Source organism: Mustela erminea, chromosome 7, assembly GCF_009829155.1.
Source record: "Mustela erminea isolate mMusErm1 chromosome 7, mMusErm1.Pri, whole genome shotgun sequence".
NCBI lineage: Eukaryota > Metazoa > Chordata > Mammalia > Carnivora > Mustelidae > Mustela > Mustela erminea.
In genome coordinates, this window is record NC_045620.1 from 11,904,486 (window position 1) to 11,925,506 (window position 21,021).

The 21,021-nt window shown below is 45.4% G+C and overlaps 1 protein-coding gene across 1 annotated transcript in view; it reads right to left on the minus strand.

Annotated features, from left to right (window-relative positions):
- The window catches only part of ARFGEF2 (ADP ribosylation factor guanine nucleotide exchange factor 2), a 99,084-nt gene extending 81,251 nt beyond the window's left edge, over positions 1 to 17,833 (minus strand). The window contains exons 1-3 of the mRNA XM_032350408.1: positions 17,713 to 17,833; positions 4,908 to 4,938; positions 4,163 to 4,286 (exon numbers count right to left, since the gene is read on the minus strand). Of these exons, the coding sequence (XP_032206299.1) occupies positions 4,163 to 4,286; positions 4,908 to 4,938; positions 17,713 to 17,833 (276 nt within the window). The remainder of the gene's footprint in view (positions 1 to 4,162; positions 4,287 to 4,907; positions 4,939 to 17,712) is intronic.
- Between the last annotated feature and the right edge of the window lie 3,188 nt (positions 17,834 to 21,021).

A 21,021-nucleotide genomic window follows, 5' to 3' on the forward strand; every position in this document is an offset into this window, starting at 1 on the left:
AATGTACTTTAAAACCCCAAAGTTTTTTAGAAATAAGAACTAAAAGATAATGCCTGTGGTATGAACAAAGGACAGATGAGACCAGTGGTTTCCTACAGCCCTCACTGGGACATAGAAAGAAAATACTACAGTTCTATTCTTATTTTTTTTAATCTTTTTAAAAGTTCTATTTTTGTATGTTTATAATATATGTAATGTAATAGTAGTACAAGTATATAATGTTACCAGTGAAGAAATATGAATACATTAGAAGGCTATTCTCAGAAAAAATCTGGTTACTGACATATGCCCAGGGAACTTGGAGATCACGCACTGAGTAAGGTGAGACAGAACCTAATGCTCCTCCCCTGGGGGTGGGTTTGGGGTGGGGGAAACGTGTGGCAGACCAGGTGCTGAAAGGAAGGAATAAAGAAAATCTTTATCTTTTGGTAGAAGTGAGCTGCAGGAGAACTCTCGAGGTTTCTCTCAGTGGGAAGAGGGAACTCTAAGCTAACTGTGTTCCAGACAAATCAAACCCATAGCCCCTCTGCCACCCCATCCCCTCTCCAAGCTCAGAGAAGGATGCCTTTAAATGGCCAGAGTAGAACATGGATGTGCCTGCACTGGCTTCAATTCTGCTCAAACCAACCTTTGCCCCTGGACACTGGCCTTCCATTTCCAAGACGGAAGTCACCTCTGCCACACTGGGAAAAGCCGGTCGAGCAGGCTTGGCAAGGACAACGTCCAAGAGCAAATGAAATTTTCATTCAGGATTCCAGGGAGCGCTGGGTCACTTTCTCATGTCGTAAAAAGGACGACACAGCTTGCATTTTGTATAATGACCAAAGAAATCTGAGTATACCTACTACATCACAGAGAACTTCTAATCCAACCAAAAGAAAAAAAAAAAAAAGAGCTAATCTTATGTTGTAGGCCTCAAGACACTCTCATATTTATAGCTTGAATAAGGACAGTGGGCCGAAGTAGAGCAGGATATCAATATTTCTGTTCCAGAGTTCCAAAAACAGACTATTTCCAGGAAAATATAGAACATAAAATATCAACAGCACATTTTTAATCAAAGGGCCAGAACCACAGAGTAGCAGTTAAGAGTAGTGGTCAGCAACCCTTTTTCTGTAAAGAACCAAATTTTTAGACTTTCTGGTCTCTGTTCCAATAACTCAACTCATCCGTAGTAGAGGGAGAACAGCCAGAGATAATAAACAATGGGCACAGCTGTTGCTATGCACTGAAGTGTTTGTGTCCCCCTGTTCCTGTGTTGAAGCCTGGCTCCCAATGAGATGGTATTAGGAGGCAAGGCCTTTGGGAGGTGATTGGGTTTAGGTTAAGATCACAAAGGTGGGTCTTCATGATGGGATCAGTGCCCTAGAAGAAGAGAAGGTAGATCTAGTGTGTTCTCTCTGCAATGTGAGGGCACAGCTGACAACACTCAACCGTCTACAAACCAGGAAGAGCGCTCTTACCAGGAAATGAATAAGCTAGCACCCTGATCTTGCCCTCTCCAGCCTCCAGAACTGAGGGAAAGAAATAGCTCCTGCTTAAGCCACCTAGTCTGCGGTATTCGGTTATATTAGCCTGATTAGTTTCCAAAAAAACTTTACTTACAAAAGCAGGTGGCAGGCCAGATTTGGCTTATAAATGTAGTTGAACAAGCCCTGGTTGAGAATTCAGACGGCGTTGGCCGAGTTCTAGATATTCACCCCATTCGACCACTTCCTGGGCAGGGGGAGCTTGGTAGGGCTGGTCACTTTATTCTTTATTTGGAATTCTCAATTTCAAAATGAGGATGAGAGTTAAGTAAGTGTTGCTGGGAAGATTAAACATGATGCTATGGACAGAGCATTGAGCACAGGGCCCAGCACAGGCCAGGGACTCAACAGCCACTGTTCTTAGTACATCGGTAATGTTAACTGTCAGCCCCAGCTTCAGAACTAGACTGTAACATGAGAAGAAAACAACTAAATTTAAACTTATGCCAAATTTCCTCAGAAAATTTCACAGCAACAAATATTTTAGGATGGAAGGAGGACTTGGGCCTGCCATTTAAGAATTCTTGGCTCATTATATGTTTCACATAGGACAATCTGTACAGAATTATATTGAATGAGAAAATAGCTTTTCATTTGGAAGAACTGCTTCTGTGAAGAAACTGTCACCAACTTTCAAGTACAGATATATCAAAGGAGCAAGATTAATAGAGTAAATATTAGACTGGAGATGCCAAAAACGTGGCATGCCCACCGCCACTTGGCAGCCTGTGCCTCAGCAGACATCAGCAATCGATCACCGTACTTCCTCAAGAAACCCAGATGACACTTCAAATAGCTTTTCTTTTCTTTTTTTTTAAGATTTTATTTATCCATTTTTATAAAGAGAGAGTGTGCATGCCACACAAGCAGGGGGAAGGGCAGAGGCACAGGGAGAAACAGGCTTCCTGCCGAGCAAGGGATCAAGGAGCCTGATGCGGGACTTGATCCCAGGACCCCGGGATCATGACCAGAGCCGAAGGAAGATGCCTAATGGACTGAGCCACCCAGACGTCCCCAGATAGCTTTTCAACCCAGCTTCTGAGCAAACATAATATAGAACCTATTCACTATGCCTGTTCTAGAAAGTAGTGGTAAATTTTGGACCTCTGGATATAATTTTTTAATTTAGCAAGCTTTTTCCACTGATGTGTAGGTTTCCTGCTGCGGTTAGGGATAAAAGTGAGGTAACCAGAAACCTCAGGAGTAGATCTTAAAAAAATATATAAGAATGTTGGACCAGGAATTAAGAAACCCAAATTGTAGCCCTGTTTCTGTCTTTCATACCTGCATTATTACTGGACAAGTCATCTTAACTTCTCTAGTCGCTTCCTCATCAATCAAAGGTAACTTATCACAAAGTCACTGTGGCTCTCACATAGTCGATCCTTATCATTCCCAGATCCTGTATTTGCAAATGTACCCATTCAACTAAAATTTATTTGTAAGCGCCAAGTCAATACTTGCGGCACTTTCGCAATCATGTGTGGACACACGCAGAGCAGTGAAAAAAAATCAAATCACTTGATGCACACATTCTCAGCCGAGGTCAAACAATGAGACACTCTATCTTCTGGTTTCAGCTCTTCTACTGGGAGCAGTATCTTTTCTGTAGCCTATTTCCTTGCCACTTTTTTTTTTTTTTTAATTCTTTGCTTTTTTGTCCATTTCATTGTTTGGTGATTTTTTTTTTGCCATTTAAAATGGTCCCTAACCGGGGCGCCTGGGTGGCTCAGTGGATTAAGCCGCTGCCTTCAGCTCAGGTCATGATCTCAGGGTCCTGGGATCGAGTCCCGCGTCAGGCTCTCTGCTCAGCAGGAAGCCTGCTTCTCTCTCTCTCTCTCTCTCTCTCTGCCTGCCTCTCTGTCTGCTGTGATCTCTCTCTGTCAAATAAATAAAATCTTTAAAAAAAAAATAAATAAATAAAAAAAAATAAAATGGTCCCTAAGCACCATGCTGAAGTGCTGTGTACTGTCCCTAAGAGCAAGAAGGCAATGATGTGCCTTTACAGAGAAATTACACGTTAGGCGAGCTTTGTTCAGGCACGTGTAACACTGCTGCTGACTGTAGGTGTAACATTAGTGAATCAATAAGATATAGTAAAGAAGGAGTCTTTAAACAGAAACACACAAAGAACAAAGTTATGTATTGCTTTATATATTGATCAGCTGATGAACATGCTGACGCCAGAGGCTCACAGGCACCTTATCCTGTATTTCCTGTGGGAACAATGGTTCAGTACATGCTTATTCCACATTGACAAGGTCTTTAGAGAATATTACCACAAATGATGAATAGTGATTATATCTATTTCTCTATTTGATATTCTGAACTTTAGTACCATCAAGAAAGAGGTGGCATAGAAATATTGCACATGCCCACGTGTACCCCCATTTCCAACTAATTCTAAAGGTTTCAGTTAGAAAAACATACATAAGAGAGTACAACAAAGTACTTCCAGGGGAACACATTCTTGTTCTGGCTGAGGAGGTCGGACCCCTTACCCTTCCCTCCCTCATGAAACTTCCAAAAAGAACACGCTCCCTCCTCCATCAGCCTGGAGGCACAATCCTCTGCAAGGACTGCCAGTGGCTTGGAGAAAACCCTCTTTACACCACCAAGTTTCAACACGGTACCTGCAAGCAGTCGAGGGACGTGCTGACCACCCGTGGGGACTTGGACTGGCAAGCTAGCTCAAACGGAAGGAAATACTTGTCAGCTTCAATGAAGTTCGCCTTTGGTGGTGCGGCAGCGCCAAGCCTAGGGAAAAAGCAGAAGAGGGCCAGAGAGGGGAAGTGAAAAAAAAACACAAAAAATATGCTTTTCCTATACCTCTAACTTCCCATCCCACTTCCCAGTGCCCCTAAACTGCGTCTGCAGGGTGAGACCATTAAAAACGGAAACACATGTGTTAGGACAAATGCCCAAAGTGTCAGGCAAAAGCAAGGTCTCTGATTAGCGAGCTATGTCGACAGCATCCTGGACTGAATGCTGACATCAGCCATGTTCTGAAACACGACCAACTGGCTTTTTAACTATGAAGACGAGGAGCAGCCACTTCCAGGGCAAGCTGTCTTCCTGCCCAAGGAAGCAGGACATACAGGCCAAGGGTTTTGCCTCGCCTGTCAAGAAAAGCTACAGCAGCATGAACTTGATCTACTTTATCCTTTCCTGAAAATGTACAGTTATTGGGTTGGTAACCTACTAACCTAGCATCTGTTCAAACACATCCAGAGTCCTGCCCTGTGCTGGCACTGTGCTAGGAGAGTGTGTGCAACCTAGGAGCTATGAAATATGAGAGAACATGCACAGAAAGGGGTCCCCACAGCCACTAACTACTCCCTTTATACCATATTTCAGCAAGGAGAAGAGCTTACTTACCTCTGCTTTTCTATTTCTGCTTTAATTTCATCTGATGGGGAAGAAAGAAAGCCATGTTAGGAGCATGTAACATTTATATGAAAGAAAACTTTACTGAAAGATACTTAGAAAATATTAAAAAGAATGTTTATGAGCTTTTAAAGAATGAAATGCTGATATGAAATAATAAAAAGTGACAGTAATAATAGCTAACATGGACATAGAGGTTACTCTGTGTTAGGTATTGCTCTAAGTACTTTACATACTTTTATTTACTTAACTCTCCAAACAATCCTATGAGGTGGGTGGTATTTACCTCCATCTTAAAATGAGCAGGACCTCTCAACCGAGACACTACTGACATGGCGACCCCAGGGAACAGGTGACCCATAGGGCAGTCCTGTGCTCTGTAGAATGTTCAGCAACATCCCTGTCTTCTACCAAACCGGGTGCCAGGAGCAACCTCCTGCAGTCTGGGAAACCAAAAATGTCTCTAGACATGGCTGATAGTCTCCTGGGGCAAAACTGCCCCAGCTGAGAATCACTGATTTAGATGAGAAGCTATAGCACAGAAAGGTCAGGTGACTTGCCTCGTGTGATATATCAGGAACTAAGAAACCAGAATTTGAATCCAGGCATTTTGGCCCCATAGTCCAATGTTCTAACTATTTCCCCATTCTGTAAAATATATGTTAATGATAGCTACCACACTATTATGGTCATGGAATAACATTTCAACTGTGTAAAAATATGTACAGAAGATTGGCAACAAACAGAACAAAATCTGTGTTAAGAAAATGACTATTTTTTCTTTTTTCACATTTTCCATGATAAGCATATATACTTTGTTATTTTTATAGACAAGGGTTTTTTAACTTAAAAAAATTTTTTTTAAATTTAATTTAATTAAAAAATGTTTAAAAAGATTTTATTTATTTGACAGACAGAGATCACAAGTAGGCAGAGAGGCAGGGAGGGAGAGAGAGAGAGGAAGGGAAGCAGGCTCCCCACTGAGCAGAGAGCCTGATACGGGGCTCGATCTCAGGACCCTGGGATCATGACCTGAGCCAAAGGCAGAGGCTTTAACCCATAAGCCACCCAGGTGCCCCTTTATTTAAAATTTTAAATTTTAATTAGGTAACACCTAAAAATCTACCATCTTAACCATTTTTTAAATGTACAGCTCAGTATACTGACTGCACTCATACTGTTGTGCTAAAGCATATGTAATTTTTATGAATTAATTAAAAATTTTTTACCACGGAGGTTATAACAACTACCCAGTAAAGGTTATAGAAATGAAGTGTCATTATTCACAAATCACAACCTCAAAGATTTGGTCTCATTTCCAGGGGAACAAGGTTCTGTGCCCTGGAAACAAGAGAACACTCCATCCAGATACAGAGAGAAGCCTCCCCACCCCCTCCATCAGATGTACTCCTGCACACTGGGCTCAACATATTCTCAAAGTGCCACTGAAATAAGTCTGCAATGTATGCGATGTATTTAGATATCTCCAAAAGGGCAGCCTTTTCATAGTCCGTGGAGAACCAGTGGTTTGGATATGGCATTAGTTATCCCAGCAACACAGTTTGGTAATTACAAATTTCCTTTTCTTGGAGAACTCCTGTTTTAGACCAAGCTAGGAAGTGAACACTGAACTAGATAGACTCACTAGAGTTGGCAATTTCTAACCTTCAGGCCAACCTTCCAATGTCTTCTCACTACACGCATAAGAAAATGGGTGAGAAACACCCGGATGATTGATATCGAGTGTTTTGCTCGTGGACCACCAGGGCTGTGACACATGGGGTCTGTTAAAGAGAGCTCTGTGGCATGGTTCCTTGGGACAAGAATCCACTAAGGAAGTAGCTGCGGCTTCCTCTAGCGGAGGCCCCCAGGCTGTGGGAAGGGCCAAGGAGGCTGACAGCCAAGCCTGCAGAAATCTACATCCATAGTATCAAGGCCATGCTCCCTGATTAAGATCATGTCACCTTGTGACACGCCAAAAGGAAGCTGCTGCTCAAACTCCAAAGTAAGGTTTCCTTCCAGCCATGGTTACTCTGTCAGAGTTGAGATGTTCACTGTATCTGAAGCAAGGAGGCTTTCACTAGAGTCTGTGCTGGCCTCTGAGCTCCAAAATAATCTGTTCTGGAAGGTCACCGGCATGAACTCACCATTGTTGGCACCTGACCTATAGCAGGTGGCCAACAAATGAGGTCTCTTGCTCTTTTCTTAAAAAAGGAGCCAGAAATAGTGCAAAATCTCTAGTGCCATAGACAGAACCAAGCAGAGCCAAGGAGAAAAAGCAAATGAAGGGCATGTGCCCACTCAATCCTCACCACAACCCAGGAAGGCCAGAGCACTCTTGTACTGTAACTGTAATATGGCTGAGGACCCCAGGCACACACACGTGAAGTCACCTGACCACCATCATAGCCACCAAGTGCTACTGCGGAGTCAGGATTCACACCCAGGCTGTCTGCTCCAGAGCAATACTCCAGAACCCCTCAGTGAGGAGACAGAGCAGGAGGATGGGTGAAGGAAGGGGAGCATATGGTAGGGCACGCCTGCTCTGGTTTATCACTTCACATTTTAATGGGCACTGCTCTCCCAATAGCCAGCTGGGCAATCAGCAGTCATAAATGAGCAGGCTGGAAAGCAGGGAGACCTGAGTCGGGTGGGGCAGCTTCCACTGAAAAGCAGCACTATCTTCCTAGGAAGTACTTTCTGGGCATCGCTGCTACCTATGAACCCTAGTGTCAGACCCCCATTCACTGTGACTTGGCACTGACCTCTGCTCCACACCCAAGCTGAGTCCAACAGCCACCTTCACCAACCTCAACATCTCATCACCGATCCTGTTGCCCAAAGTCCCTGCAAACCTTCAACTCTCCGCCACACATCCAACCTGCTACATACCTGCCTCCTATACAAACCAACGCTGCCCTCAATTCCTTCAACTTCCCTGCCAACATCCTCCTCCCCTGCTCCAAGCCAGGCTGGCGTGGCTGGTCACACTTGGAACCTGGTCCCTATGTGTAACTGTGGCACTTCCAGCTCCTTCCTGTTCCATACTGTCAATCTCCTTTCCTTCCAGATGTCCTACTCAACTGACCTCAGCAAGGCCTTTCTTTGGCCTGTCAGATCTTGACGAGTCCAACACGTCAGCTTTCCCCAGTCTTCAGTTTCCAGGGTGGGTTCCATTGGCATGACCATTATCAGAATGACAGGCAATCAATAGCCATGACTTTGACCTTTAATTTCTGGCCAAATCCCAAACTTAGATTATACTACCATCTCCTTTTGACCTGTCTCCACCTAACAACCAGACCTCTGACAAAAGGGCAAGTTGGTAGGGCTAGAGAGCCATAATCACCAACCACAAACAGAACCCTAAATCATGCCCGGTGAGCCCATCTCCTCTACCTTCCACAGACGACTGCATGTTTCTCTGCTCTCCTCAAATCCCCCACCTCCCCTCCTAACCATCCCCCCTCTTCTTTACTCAACCCATGGGGTGATCTCCTATTTCATGTACAGATTAGAAGCGGCCACAAGGAGACCTCCTCAACTTACCACTAGAGAACCTACAAACTGACCCCGTTCTGTACCAGCCCCCACTCTCTCCTGCCAGAAGACAGGGTCCAATCCCTCCACTTCTGCAGTCTCCATCCCTGCCTCTTGGGAACTTCATGCTCTCCGTTCCATCTAGAATGGGAGCACTTTTCTCCGTGCCGGGCCACCAGCACTACCGACCATCCGCGCTACTCCAGCTCTCACCTACCTCCCACCCCACCTCTTTCTTCACACAGCAGCCAGACGGACTTACTTCAAATGTAAATGAGATCACATCTGCTCAAAACAGATGATCCATAACCCGTAAAATATAAATCAGATTACACCTGCTCCTTTCCTCAAAACTTCCCACTGGCTTCCCATCTCACACTGAGTAAAATCCAAAATCTTGACCTTGGGCTCCAAGCGTCTGTAAGATCTGGCCCCCGGCCATCCCTCTGATCTCACCTTCCACCACCCTGCCCCCCAGCCCGCTTGTTGCATGTTCCAGTTTCAGGGACTTTGCAACCCCTATTCCTGCTGCCTGGAATGCCCTCCCTCCCCCCAGAGAGCCGCATGGTCCCTTCCTCCCTTTCTTCCTTCAGTTCACTGTTCAAACGTCACCTTCCCTCACCACCTAAAACTGCCATCTCTACCGGGCCCCCAGAATTCTGTATCTCCTCACACGCTTTACTTTTTCACTTCACTCTGGTTTATTTTTCCAATCTCTCTTCACAGTATTTACTGCCCTTGACATATTATTTGTTCATTTGTTATCTGTCTTCCCCAGGACAACAGAGACTATGACAACAGAGACTTTTGTCTGTTCTGTTCACGGCAGAATTTCCATCACCCAGGAATTCCCAGGCAGAGAGTAGATACTCAATATTTGTTGAATGAATGAACTGTCCTTTCTCTTTCCTGCATTATTTAACCTCTCACTTAACTGGCTCCCTTCCCAAGTTTCAGCCTCTAAAGAAAGAAAAACTAAGATAAAAAAAACTTTCCAAGATCCACTCTCTTCGTCCCCTTTCCACTAGAGCCAAACTTGAGCAAAGAGCAGTCCACACTCACTGCCTAGTCCCTCACCCCCCAAACAGGCCTCAGCCCACTCCGGTCTGGTTTTCACCTTCACCACACCCCCAAAGCAGCTCAAGTTAAGGTCACAAATGACCCCCATGTCTCTCAATCGGATTGGCATTTTGCTACTCTCCATCTAATCTGACCTCCCTGCGGCATTTGACCTTAGTGGCCTCTCCCGCCTTGAAATGTTCTCTACTTCTGCCACCATACCCACACATTTGCCCGGGGCCTCTGTTTCTTGCCCCAAGTCCTTCCTACTGCCCTTGTAGACTCCGCCTCCTCTGCCCGGCCAGGCAGGCAGTGGCTCCTGCGGCCCCGGCAGACCTCCTCTGCCTCTCCTTCTCTGCCCACTCTCTCCCTAGGCCACCTGATCCTCAGTTCCCACCGAGGCTCTCTTCATTCCCAAATCATGACTTCCAGCCCAGGCCTGCCTCGTAAACAACAGTCGTACCTCCAGCCATTGATGACGCCACCTGTCCGACCGGATGCTCAAAGGCAGGGGCGCCTCAACACATCAAGTCCCAACTCAGATCAACCTCCTGCCCCACCTTTCCCCAGATGGTCTCCCCACACTCCCACCTTACAGAACAGCCCCACCATCCATCTAGCTGGTGAGTACCAATCCTCTTCCTTATCTAATGTTCTTATCCAGCCCATCAACAGGTTTTGCCAGTTTCATCTTCCGACGGGTGGGGAATGCATTCACTGTCTGGCTTCTGTCATCACCACTCAAGTCCAGACACTAACATCTCTCACCTCTCATGCTGTTCCCACATGCTGCCCCTGGGCCATCCCTCTGGTCTCTCTCTAAAATATTCTCAACACAGTGGCCCAAGTGATCTTTCCAAAATACAAACCTGGCTATCCTGTCACCTTCTCCCCTGTTCAGAACTCTTCAGTGCTGTCTTGCTGCTTTTGATCTGAAAACGAAACGCCTCACCAAGACAACCTTGAGGTCCTGCATGGTGGGGTGGGCCCTGGCTACCCCTCCGACCTTATTCTCCAACACTCTCCCCTCTCATTTACCATGCTCCAATCACACAGTGGCCTCTTTCAGTTTCTCTCATCATTTGTTGTTGTTTTTTTTTAAAAAAAAAAAAACACAACAATTTTTAAAAATTTATTTGACAGAGAGAGAGAGAGAGAACTCACAAGGAGGCAGAGAGCCCCATGCGGACTCCATCCCAGGACCCTGAGATCATGACCTGAGGCGGAGGCAGAGGCCCAACCCACTGAGCCACCCAAGCCCCCCTTTGTTGTTGCTTGTTTATTTATTTATTTATTTGTCAGAGAGAGTGAGCACAGGCAGAGAGAGTGGCAGGCAGAGGCAGAGGGAGAAGCAGGCTCCCTGCTGAGTAAGGAGCCCAATGTGGGACTCGATCCCAGGACGCTGGGATCATGACCTGAGCCTAAGGCAGCCGCCCAACCAACTGAGCCACCCAGGTGTCCCCCAGTGCTGTTTTTTTAATCACTCTTTTCTATTCTGAGATAACTGTCAATTGACATTTTAGTTTCCTTAACAGTTACACGCCTCCCTGCCACAGGGCCTTTGTACATGCTGTTCCCACATGCTGCCAAAATGCCTCTCACCCCAAACTGTTTAATTCTTATTTATCATTCAGATCTCAAGACTTCCTCAAAGAAATTTCCCTACTCTTTTGTTCAGTCCCCTGTAGGCTCAGGTTTCTCTCCTTCACAGGACTTTTTAGGTTGTTAGTATGCTCCAGAGGATGTGATCATTTGAATAATACGCTTCTTCCCCATTAAGTGCAAACTGCATGAGAACAGGGTCCTTGTTTGTTTCCCTTATAGCATGACACCAAATGTGACACCCAAATAAATATCTTCTCAGTGAAAGTCACCTTTGTTTAGTCAACAAACAAAAGGACCATATAAATAACAAATATGCACTGACCGCTCCCTGGGACCAAGGAAAAATTTAAGAATTTAACAGCACAAGAAGGCCGTTCTCCCCACAAATCTATAAAACTTAATAAAATACCTAATAAAAAAGCTAAATGGCTATTTACAACCAAGACAGTAAACTGAAAGAAGCTTCTTATAGGAAGACTCTAGGAAGGAGTCAAGGTTTTCTAAGATAACCTTGCTGGAAAGACAGTCAAGTATTTTCCTGGCAGGCCCCTGAAGCCTGGTGAAATTGGTGAGAACTAAATACAGTTCTGAGCTATTTATACAGGAGACTCCATGTACTTGCTGATTAAGTACACGTTTTCACAAGTCCGCTCTTTTCCATAAAGAATGGTCTTACTGTTTTCCCCAGCACTGCTTAGAGTCTCCCCTGAGATTTACAAGTACAGGACAGAGCTCTAAATTCATTCAACTGCTTGCTTCACCGGTGTCGAAATGTCAGAGACTAGCAAAAATGTCCATAAACCAACTTATACAGGAGGCAGAGAGAAGCAAGCATTCAGGTCCTGCTCCTCTAACTATGGTAAAGCCAGTGCCTCTGGATTTTAGCAGGTCAGCTGTCAGGCTCCGGGTATCAGTGACTTGACTGCACCCTTCACCATAATCCTGGGACATCGGTATTACCACTTTTATCATTTCAGGAAACCGGGGCTCAAAGAAGCTAACTTGCCATCCCAGGATCACAGGACTAACCAAGAAGCAAAGTTTCCAATTCAGCTCTCAGTGAATTTTCTGCCAAACCAATAAATAAATACTTTTCAGTGATCAAAATCCAACTTTTAGATAGATGCTGCTTCTAGGCAGAAGACCCCCTCCTAAAGAATCGTCATAAAGCTTTCCAACAAAAACGAATCTGTCAAGGTCCTGAGCCCTGGTATTTCTCAAAACCTTAATCTGGAGCATGTGTAAACAAAATGTCTAACCAAGATGCCAGAATTTGCTAAAATTAAAGGCTATTCTGTATTTCAACAGAAGGCTTACTTTACTTGCCATGAAAATTTAGGGATTTTTATTTTTTTGAAGATTTTATTTATTTATTTGAGAGAGAATGAGTGAGAGAGAGCATGAGAGAGGAGAAGGTCAGAGGGAGAAGCAGACTCCCCAAGGAGCTGGAGCCCGATGCGGGACTCGATCCTAGAAGTCCGGGATCATGACCTGAGCCGAAAGAAGGCAGTCACTCAACCAATTGAGCAACCCAGGCACCCCAATTTAGGGATTTTTTAAAATATTTTTCAAATTTTGCACTTAGGTTCTTCCTAATGGTGAGAATAATTATTTTGAACACATTAAAGAAAAAAAATCATCATCAAACGGAGGACAAAGTGATTTACTTTTTATCATATGGATATATAAATGTTAAAATTTTTTTGCACATTAATATACAACTAAGACTTATGAATGTACTCTCTCAACTGGCTCCTTCCTAGTGACATTTAAACTAGTTCAAGTTTTTTCTACTTTAAAAGAAGGAGGGAAAAAACCTCCTAGGATCCACATCACCAGCCTCCCCTTCACACCATGGCCAAACTCTGGGAAACAGCTGTCTGTGCTCTGTTTCCCCACCTCCCACGCAGGCTTCAACCACTCCATGCTGGTTTGTACCTTCACTGCATCACCTCAAGAGCTCCAGCTGGCATCACCGAGGACCCCCATGCCTCTGAATCCCATGTAGGAGACAGAGAAGCAAACTAAAACTGGATTTTACGATTTCTATCTCAGAACAGAGCATGTGTCAGAGCTCTTTCCCACCTGGCTGTGCAGATGTGGGCAAGATGTCCTCTGAGCCTTGGTCCCCCTTTGCCTGTGGCACCCAAAGACAGACACCAATACAACATCACAGGAAACCGGGGCAGTTTCCGGTTTTAGAATTAATCAAAGGCAGTTTATTGCGGATGAAGAGAGTTGTCCTAAATCAGAACACTTCATAACTGAAATGAAGCTTATGGGACTTAAGCTTTTTATTTATTTATTTATTTTATTTTTTTTGGGGGGGGGGGAGGACATAAGCTTTTTACCTTCATTTATTTCTTTCCATTAGTCCCTAAGTTAAAGTAAACAAAAGACATATGCAGCAAAAAGATGCAGGAACAAAAGCTGTCATCTTCTTGACTAGAGTCTTCAAATACACCCCAAAATTCAACTACAGAAAATACGGTCTCACTTCTTATCAAACGTTTTACTTAATGAAACTTCAAAACCTTCCTGCAGTGCAACTGTTTAAAGACTCCGTCGAGTATGCTGTATACACTTTCATTTGGAGAAGCAGTGCAGCATGACAGTAAATGGTTAAGGTCTTAAGATCTGGCTCTGGAGCCGGACCGCCAGGGTTCCGTCCTGGATCCGTGGCTTACTGGCTGAGTAATGCTGGCCAGCTTCTCTGGGCCTCAATGAGGATAATAATAGTAAGAACTAAACTGCATGTAAAGCACATGGCATTGTGCCTGGAACATAGAAAAGCTTAGTACATGGTAGAGAGCAATAGTTATTATATAACATGTGATTTTAAAAACTGACTCAATTGGTTAATAAATGATGTGTCAGGGTAGCTTCATCATGGTAATAAGTGTTCCACTCTGGTAAGGGATGCCAGGAATGGGACAGTCTGTGCATGTGTGGGGGCAGGGGCACATGGGAATTCTCTGTACCTTCTGTGCAACTCTGCTGTGAACCTAAAACTGCTTGAAGAAAATCTATTTTTTTTTAAATCACCCTGTTTCATATGAAAACATAAATTATGTTTACCATCTTTATATTTTCTTGATAATGACTAAGAATGACACCTACTCATTATAGAACACTCAGCCCTTGCTTAGCAATCCGTGCCGATTAAGTTATTAAGTATGATATTGCATCTCTTATCAAATATACATGAAAAGAATACCATTAGAACAATTCAGTTCTAACGCTTTCCAGATTTCCGGACAGATTTTTCCATACTCAACTTAAAAACCTTTAGATTATCTTGTCAAGTCTCCAAACTCCATAGAGTTTAAGAACAGTACCATCATTTAAAGAGGGATCATGAGAGAAAACAGCCCTGAAGACAGTTATGAAAGGGAGGTTTTAGTGCTTTTCACAAGTTTTCTGTGCCCCGATGGAGGGCCAAAAGGTTCAAGATTATTAATATATATCAAAGCTTCGTTAACAAGGTAAAGAGCAACAATATCGCTGGGTGATGAATCCTTTTACAGGTTATTTTGATATCTCCAGATAAAGGTTGGAAGGACACAGTCTCCTAACTGGGCATTCTGTATCTGCGCATTTGGCATTTAGTGCAGATAAACCACTGAGATTACTCCAAACCTGTCCATCCCAATCACCACTGTTTTTACAAGGGACAAGCCCTGTTTTCATTGAACTTAGCAAGTTAACGTTCCAATAAACAGAGCCTCCTAGTCGTGTAATTACATTCTTATTTATTGCATCTACAAACCACATAGAGCAGTAAGTCATTCCTAACTGAGGAACCCATGCAGGTGAAGAACATCAAGCCGGAGCGCTCAGTTTCTGTGACGTGTCGCAGCTTAAACTAATAATAAAAAACAACAGCAAGGCTTTACAGAGCAACAACTGACTACATGCCAAGTTCCTTAGAAATGTCAACTAACTTCACCTTTATAATAAGTCAATGAGGAAGGTATTAATACCTATCCAAGACCACAAAGATAAGAAGTGGAAGGCAAAATGATTTGAACTCAGGCAGTCTCGAGTCCAGAGAACACAGTCCTAACCTCTGTACTTACGATGCAGTCCCTGTATCCCTGATCCTGTCCCACAGTATCACAGCTGCTTCCTCTAAGTGCTCTCTATCATCTAAGCATTTCAACTTTGAGTGGTCATTTACGGTTCCTCTTATCAAAATGCACGACAATCTACACGTGGTAATCTCTAAAACGCCAGCCACACTGCAACACTTCTTAGACACAAGCTCATACTTAAGCTTGTTCCAGCTATTCTGGGCACAAGGGATGCAGAATGAACTATCACTGTGTACTTTGGTGTAGGTTTTCTATTGCTTATAAATAATAGCCATTTCTATTTAACAGCAATGACACAATTACTCTCTTAAAAAAGACGGCCAGTTTAGCTAACGCTGTGCATTAGCTAAATAGTTCCTATTAGCCAATTTGATGGCAATGATAACATACCCTGTCTTTTGGTTACTCATTTAACCTATAGCCAAATTACTTTTTATCAGCTCTTTGTTTGTTTAAGATTTTATTTATTTATTTATTTATTTGAGAGACAGTAGCATGAGCAGGGAGAGGCAGTCAGAGGGAGAGGGAGAAGCAGACTCCCGCGCTGAGCAGGGATCCTGACACAGGGCTCAATCCCAGGACCTGAGCTGAAGGCAGCCACTTAACCAACCAGATGCCCCATTTATCAGTTCTTTCTTACAATTCACTACTAAAACACTGAACATGCATTCCACAGTTTGGGTTGGAAAAACCTGAACCTCTGAACAAAGATATGATGCAAAAGTATCTAACAAGCTCTCACTGTTTTGACCCTTTATGACCCATAAGACAATTTTATAAGTAGGTTCCAACAATGGGATATACAGTTTGATGAAAATCTTATGTCAGGTCTTCTGAAGGAGGAATGAAAACATCTCTGTTAGATTACTATTTTTAAATTTCTGCAACAATACTCTTAAAGTAATATGGAGAGGCGAGAATCCAGGCAGATTTGAAAATGGAGTTATAAGTATTGGGTTTTTGTGTAACAAACTGCTTTGTAGTGCTTATCCTGCATTCCTGATAAAACAATATCCAACAGTTAGCCTTGATTTTCTGAACAGAAAAGCTTTACAAATCCAAATCTTAGTAAATTCCTCCAATTGATCCTGGATTTCACAGGACTAACATCTAAGCAACAACCACCTCTCCATTAATAGTTCTTGACCCTTGAGGGAGCCTCAGACCCTTCTGAGAACCAGATGAAAGCCATGGACCTTCCCCCCAAGAAATGCAGAGTTCACAAGCTCATCCCTAGGCCTCTAGAAAAGAATTCCAGCACTATACCTCATACCAAATGTAGTGAGAAAAGTTATGGCAACTCTCTGACAGAAAAATCAAATTTTCCATTTACTCAGTCAATTTGTTAGGAAAAAACAAGTCTTTTTACAGATTCCAAAACAAAGGCATGGGAAGGGGGGGTGAATTAGCTTGAAGCTAGCCCTGGGCAAATGTATTGATCCTAACTGCGCTGAACTCTCTCTTCTCCAGAAACTCCACATGATGGGTACTTCTTGCCTTTCAGGACTCAGCTCAAATGTCACCTCCTCAGAAAGAATTACTTTCTTGACAACCTATCAAAAGCAGTCATCAGGCCCTCTTTATCACATCTTGCTGTTTGACTTTCACAGAAGTATTTATCAGTATTCAAAAACGTCTCATTATTTTTTTGTTGTTGCTTCTCCTTTTAGAGTATAATCGCCACAAGAGTAAATACCTTGTCTGTCTTGTCCCCTACTGTACCCTCAGTGCCCATCACAGAGCCTAGCAGACAGTGGGCATTTGATAAATATTTCAATGATCAAAACTAAAAGACAGCATGTTGATGTTGTAATCAACTACCAAGGGTTTAACTAGCTATGAGTTAGAGTTATCCTCTTTCCGCAATCTGTGGGTCCATTCAATCAACACCTACCACGTGCCAGGCACTACTACAGGTGCAGGGGATCCAGCAGTGAATAAAACAGACAAGTCTCTTTGCCCTCACAGACCCTCTATTTTAGTGAACTGCCCGCAATAAGGAGATCTCTTGCACCTATCTAGGAAGTGTAGAATATGACGGAATTATGGGAGAGCCCCAAATGAAAAGAAAAACATTCTCCAATCCGGGACTTCGAAAGCAAGCCTCAGGGGTTTCCCTAAACCAGTTGAGCAGCTCTTCCCACCTGCTCTGCTCACGTGGGGAACCCTAACTAGAAGATAGCAAGTAAAGAAAAAACTTGGGGCAAGGGCTTCTGCTTCTGAGGGTGGTGAGGGGGAGGAACCAGGAAACAGGACGGCAAGGAGTCGTGGCAAGAGCCCTGGGCTGGGAAGCTGGAGAGCTAGTCCAGCTTGTCACTAACTTGCTAGGTGACCTTGGGCCAGTCCCGAGCTGCCAGGGCATCTGCTTCCCCCGGGTATCATAAGAGGGCCAGGAAGGTGGGATTCGAGGTCGGGGGAGGTGGAGGCCAGGAGGCCGGGCGGGGTAACGGCCGGCGTGGGGAGGCCGGCGCGGGGCCGGGCCGGAGCGGCTCACCCACCGAGCGCCACCTGGCAGGCCCTGCGCAGCTGGGAGTGCTGGGGCCGCTTCACCTCCTTGTCGGCTAGGATCTTCTCCAGGGCCCGGGACACGAACATGCTCTTGGTCTGGCTCTCCTGCATGGCCCCGGCCCGGCGGGGGCTGGCAGCCCCGCGGGCGGGCGGCGCGAGCAAGCGGGCGAGAGAGGCTGCGGGCCCGGCGTCCCGGCCAGCACCGGCCGCGTCCGTCCGCGCCGCCCCGTCAGGAAGCTACGCCGCGGCCCCACGGCGCCGCCATGTTGGAGCGCGTCACGTGACCACGTGACTGGCGGGGCCGCTACGGCCGCCGCGCGTCTGTCGACCCCGTGACCTCCTGCGGGGCGGGGCCTGCGGCTGGGGGTGGGGCCCGATGGGCAAGGAGGGGCGGGGCGAAAGAGAGGAGTGGGAAAAAGAAGGTGGGGTAGGCGAGTGGAGGTGTAAAAAGGCTGGTGGGGACGGGCAGGACAGGAGAAGGGGGAGAGGGAGGACAGGTGGGGAAGGGGGCGATTGGAGGTGAAGGGCTGAGGGGAGAGAGGAGGTGGGAAGAGGAGAGCTCAGGAGAGGAAAAGAGGGGAAAGGAGGTGAGGAGGAGAGAAAATACGGGGAGGAGGGGACATTGGGAGAAGGGAAGAGGAATGAAATGGAGGAGGAAGTGGGGAGGGGAGAAGTGTGAGAGAACGGCAGGAAAACACGGAGGGAGAAGGAGAGAGGAAAGGAAAGGAACGGGTGGAGGGAAAGAGGAGGTGAAGCGAAGGCCGGAGGAGAAGGGGTATTCATGGACGCTCTTAGACACAGGGTCTCGCAGTGCCTGTTTGCGGGGTGCACACCCTCCGCCCCACTTCCCGTCGCAGCCGTGGAGCCCAGGCCCCGCCATCCAGTTCAGTGAACTGTGCGTTTCGTGCCGCCTCCGTGCACCTCCCTTCGGAGTGTGTCCGTCCACGTTCATAAATCTGTGGTTCTCCTCGGTGGTGTGCACGGGGCAGGGGTGGTAGGGGCGTCTGGCAGGAAGAAACGGGGATCAGCAGTGTCCCACAGTCTTCAAGTGAGTGTAAGGAGACAAAAGTCTGGCCACAGGGCCCCTTGCCTTCGATCCTACCGCCAGTGATGTCACAACACCATTGCTGATGCCCCCTGGAGCCCTTCTTTTCACACCCCCTGCATCCCTCCCAGGGAGCCTTGGTGCTGAGCAGGGTTCCTGCAAGGACAGTGTCTTTCTTGAAAACCCCAGCAACTTCCCAGGCAGTCATGCTCAAATGCTCTGGTCTCAGCTCAAACATCTCAGGAGGCTCTCCCTGACCGCTGGGTGTGCAGGACCCCCCCCCCCCCCATTGAATGTGTTTTTACAACACTTTCTGTACTTATGCACTTACCGACTTACATGTTGTCAGACTAGGGTATAGGCCGCAGAGGGTCAGCATTCTCCCCAGGGCCTGGTCTAGAGCCAGGTAGAATGCTTCATGGCCATAAATTCCATAGGTGTAGTGCAGCATTGCAGCTCTTCTCATCAGGAAGTGAAGTTTGTTTCTCTACCCCCTTGGAGCAGTTTTGTGGCTTGTCTTGACTAATGGAATGTGGTGAAAGTGAGCCCGGGCAGCAAGAGGCCTCAGATGCTCAGGAACGTACTGAAGAAAGAGCACACAGAGAGAGGTCCTGTCCTCCCAGTCGTCCCAGAGCCCCCAGCCCCACCAACTCACCAGCTGATTGCAGCACCTTAAATAACGCTTGTGAGGCCAGCAGAACTTCACAGCCAAGCCACAGAATAACAGAAACCAACACATTTTTGCTAGGCTGACCCACTATATTTGGGGGTTGTTTGTTACACAGCAGTGCATCACTGAGACACCTCTCAATCCATACGTGTTGAATGAATGAGTGAATGAATGGATGTGTGAAACGCTCCAACAAAGCAGTACATGCCACAAACTAATATGTTTTGTGCCATCCCCCACAGTGAGGTCAGGCCATGCCACTTCCTGCTGAAAACCCAGTTACTCTCAATTGCCCTTGGAATGGACTCTAAGAATCTCACCATGTCTGACTTCTCTGCCCTCATATCTCTTTTCCCTTCTTCCTCCTCAGGACTCTGGTGCCGTTCTGGATTCGTTTTTCTTCCTATTAATGGCTTGGCTTACGTGCCTCCTAGTCCATTCTTCTCAATGAAGCCAGTAGCAACCCGAGGGACCTTTTGAAATTTTATTTTCATGAGTGGGGAGCAGATTGCTTGACAACATCCTCTAGAGAGCTGGACAATCCTATGTAGTCTCATGTGGCTTCAGTAGATATTCTTGGAGGTAAAAAGCCTATTAATTGTCACCTGAACCTAGAACGTATATCTGCTTGACATATAAACACAAAGCATTTTTCGTAGCCTGAATATATATCGAATTTTCCAGGAATGCAACTATTACTGTAGTTCAAGAGAAAACTGCATTTTGTCTGGAACTTTACCAAATGTTGCTCTCCATTTCAAAACCACATTACGACCATTTGTGCCGTTTCTGGTATTTGAATCGCCACAGCAGCACCTCTGACCAGTCTGCAATGGTCATGATCCAGGGAATTCTACTTTTAGGTTCCGGCATCTGACGGCTTTATTTTATCTCTTAGTGTAATTGTGCCTTGGCATTTATATACTGGAATGAATTTGCAGATTGTACATCTCTTTCCTTTTGTTTTGTCTTTGTTTCTTGTTACTTCTTTTTAAAAAAGATTTTATTTATTTATTTGAGAGAGAGAGTGAGCAAGAGAGAGAGAACACAAGCAGAGGAGGGGCAGAGGGAAAGGGAGAAGCAGGCTGCATACTGAGCAGAGAGTCCAACGCAGGGGTCCAATCCCAGGACCCGGGATCAAGACCTGAATCAAAGGCAGATACAACCAACTGAGCCACCCAGGTGTCCCTTTTGTTAACTTTTTAAAATTACATGTGTGGAAAGAATCTGTTATCTACGAATTTTGTTTCAGAATAGTCAACAGAGGGCTTGTGATTATAAAAAAAAGGGAGTGCAGTGTCTTTTGGGGTTGGAAAGCATATCTGGCTGACATCTTCCCGTCATTCTGTTCCCAGCTCCAGGGTCACCCACGAGGGAGGCGTTCACCAACCTCCCGCACCACTGGATTCCATGTCATCTTGATTTATTTTCTTTATCACACGAAACTCAATTTGAAATGGGGGTATTTATGTATTTGTGTATTAGTTATTTATTGCTGCATCATTACCTGAGCCTGTAAAACTACCTGAACACTTAATGGCTGAAACTCAAATATTTATTGGAGCACCTGGGTGACTCAGTCTG